Below are 3,080 nucleotides of genomic sequence, written 5' to 3'. Positions count from 1 at the left end.
AGAAGAGTAGATGATTGATGAAGATGGATCACAGCCTCCTCTCCTTGCCTTGATTTCTCACAAGCCTCTTCTTCTTCCTTGCCTTGCTCTCTCTCTCTCTCTCCCTCTCTCTCTCTCACGACTCTCTCTCTCTTTCTCTCTCACGAAACCCTTGTTTTCTCTAATGAAAATTTTTACGTGAATGAAGAGGGTTTGTGTGCCTTTCTATTTCAACTCTCTTGACTAGAAAAGAAAAGAAAATTCTCCCCTTTTTCTCCTTATATAGCCGCGGCCACCAGTACTAGGTTTAGGGTTTTGCAAAACTTTCTCTCAATCACAATAAATCCTAATAACATCTCTTAATATTTGAAAAATAAAATTAAAGCTTCATCTTTTGAAATAAAAAAATGAATAATCATTTAATTTTAAAACAAATAAATTCCTTTTATTGTGCTTAACTCCATCTTTCCTTTTAAAAGCCCAATCTTCCTCCTAAATAGGTGCAACAATCAAAACAAGATCTCCACCATATCTTTTCTCTTTGAAATTTCGGCGACCACTCTCCCATGGCACCAAAATCTCGTCCATCACCATGTTGACTTCAAAATATTTGTTTTTTGAAAGAATCATATTAAAATGTTGAAAATGAATTTGTGTGGCTTAAATATAATTAAAAATATTCCAGATTAAAACAAAAGACACGCTTCTACAAAATAAAATAAAAAATATTTAGGGTTTTGTGCTATAATTTGCTTGTCCAACAAGTGTTTGATGGCCCACTCAAGAGCTTGTAGCGAAATGCTCAAAGGAAAATCTTGATTTTGTACTCTAGAAATGAAGAGCGAGGATGAAACATTGTTAGTGATCACAACTTGATCACATCCATTGCTAAAAAAAGAGATTAAAAACACAATTAAAGAAAACACAATTTATTTATGTATTCATAATACATAAATAAATAATTGAAAATACACTTATAGGAAGAACTTGGATAACTCTATAATCCTAGACATCTTGGGCATAATATATGGAATTTGATGGACACTCTGCCAAAATAACAACACTATATAATTTAAGAAATAAACTATTGAAATTAAGAAGATGAATATATTTGACTTCTCTAATGTGAATGACACACTTTAGAAAGAAAAGTAAGTCATCGTAACCAATGGCTTTGATGAATTACTTTACCCTCTAAGGTGACTCTCTCCCTAAAAGCAGAAAAATCCAAAACTTCCAATGGTTTAGATCAACCACCGCGTGCAATTAGGATCTGACTCGCCCATGTGAGTGACTCCACCATCAAAAGATTGATATCCCATTTCGAAGATGTTTGACATGGCAGCAAAGTTAGGTATTAGTATGTCATCATCCTCATCGGAGAGTGATTTAGGTCCTATTTCCAGGTCAGGGCCTTCGGGTTCCCCATGGTTAACCATTTTGTCATCGTCCTCCAGCAGATATGATATGGGTACTAGAGTGTCATCACCATCGTCGGAGACTGATTTAGCTTCTATTTCCGAGTTAGGGCCTTCGGCTTCTCCATGGTTAACCATTTTGTCACCATTCTCCAGCAGATCTGATATGGGTATTAGAATGTCATCATCATCATCGGAGACTGATTTAGGTTCTATTTCCATGTCAGGGCCTTCAAGTTCGCTATGGTTAACTGTTTTGTCACCATTCTCTAGCAGATCTGACACCAGCATGGGAGGAATACCCGATAGACTAACGCTCCCAGTGTTGGTGGGTGCCTTGGTTTGCGAGGTGTTAGGTAAATGGGTCATTAATGGCTTGACCCTTGAGGTTTTGCAAAGCATGTTCCGAAGAAGCGGTTTCTCATGATCGTGATCTCCGATGTATGTCACAATAAACATGCTCGGGTCTGTTCTGCTTCGTTCTACTTGCTTTTTCGCGTCACATTTTTTCATGTTGTTGCATTTGTAATAACTCCTGAAACAAATGACAACTTTCTCAAGTATTACTACTCAGCTGCATCTTCATATTTAAATGTGTTAAAGTTTCAATAACGTATGTGTACCTTGGATACGGAGAACCTTTGATGGGTTTTTGTCCATATTTTCTCCATTCCCACATATCAGCTGTTATTTTGTCAGCGGTCACATGCCGAACTGTTTTCATCTGTTCTGTTAACCTAGATAAAGTAAATGTACAATGTATCTTCTCATTAATGCCATAGGACATTATGGTTGTAAAAAAATTCAGTTTTTTTTTTTTGTAATGAGATTGATTAATGATCGATTTTAAATATGTAAAATATTAATATTTTACCTTGGTTTGGGTTCTTGGATATTGGTCTTTGACGAAGCCACATAATTGGTTTGGGGTACTTGGTGTTGGATGTTTGGCTGAGCAATAGGACTTGTTTGGGGAACATGAGTGGGTAGAGCCACAGGATGATGGAGGCCTTGCTGTATCTGTTGTTGTCCATAGATTCCTGTAAGGTTAGATAAGGTAGAGTTAGGATTGAGAATGACATTACCGTTAGTGTTAAAGATTGTGGTGGTCGTAGTAGTGGTGGTGGGGTTAATGAAATTCATTAGCGCTTGGCGTAGCTCTTGGATCCCATTGGTTCTAGGTTGCACAATATCATAAAAAGAGGATGAGTCATTTTCTTGTCTAATTGGAAAAAAGGTTGTGGTTTCCTGAGGGGATATGGAATTTGTGACTGTGTTGGGTGAAATTTCTCTATTGGTGTTTGAAGCAACAAATGTGACATCTTTGCCGCTACGAACAATGGCAAAGAGATCCCAGTCCTCACTAGACATCTGAGAGAATAATTTGGATTTCTGGGTATGTCCAGAAATTCTCACTTAACCACAGTGTGTGTGTGTGTGTGTGTGTTGAAGAACGGTGTTGTGTTTTGGGAGGAATTAGGGTGTGTGTGTATGTGTGAGAGAGAGAGAGAGAGATATATAATTTGAACCAAGCAATTTGGGGATGGAGCACATACCATGGGAAATTCTTGATTATTTATAGGAAAATTGTTCGTTCTCCCCAAATACACTTGATATAGAGATAAAAATATAAGTGAGAAAATAAGAGAAATGATAAATGATGTGATAGAAAAAAAATTCAGT

The 3,080-nt window shown here is 37.0% G+C and overlaps 1 protein-coding gene across 1 annotated transcript; it reads right to left on the bottom strand.

Annotated features, from left to right (window-relative positions):
• Positions 1-1,066: 1,066 nt before the first annotated feature.
• Positions 1,067-2,849, bottom strand: LOC130715956 (probable WRKY transcription factor 27). The gene is made up of 3 exons (XM_057566121.1): positions 2,272-2,849; positions 2,021-2,134; positions 1,067-1,948 (listed from the first exon to the last, which is right to left on the bottom strand). Exons 1-3 carry the CDS (start codon positions 2,766-2,768, stop codon positions 1,897-1,899), a joined length of 663 nt encoding a protein of 220 aa, XP_057422104.1. The 5' UTR covers positions 2,769-2,849; the 3' UTR covers positions 1,067-1,896.
• Positions 2,850-3,080: the final 231 nt, after the last annotated feature.

The sequence above is a fragment of the Lotus japonicus genome, chromosome 4 (assembly GCF_012489685.1).
Source record: "Lotus japonicus ecotype B-129 chromosome 4, LjGifu_v1.2".
NCBI lineage: Eukaryota > Viridiplantae > Streptophyta > Magnoliopsida > Fabales > Fabaceae > Lotus > Lotus japonicus.
The sequence above is the reverse complement of the archived record's forward strand: the minus strand, read 5'-3'. Positions and strand labels throughout refer to the sequence as shown.

Coding starts and splice junctions, on each gene's coding strand:
- LOC130715956 (XM_057566121.1), bottom strand. CDS start 2,768: ATGTCTAGTGAGGACTGGGATCTCTTTGCCATTGTTCGTAGCGGCAAA. Junction 2,135..2,271: donor ATCCAAGAACCCAAACCAAG/GTAAAATATTAA, acceptor TACTTTATCTAG/GTTAACAGAACAGATGAAAA. Junction 1,949..2,020: donor AAAGGTTCTCCGTATCCAAG/GTACACATACGT, acceptor TACTTGAGAAAG/TTGTCATTTGTTTCAGGAGT.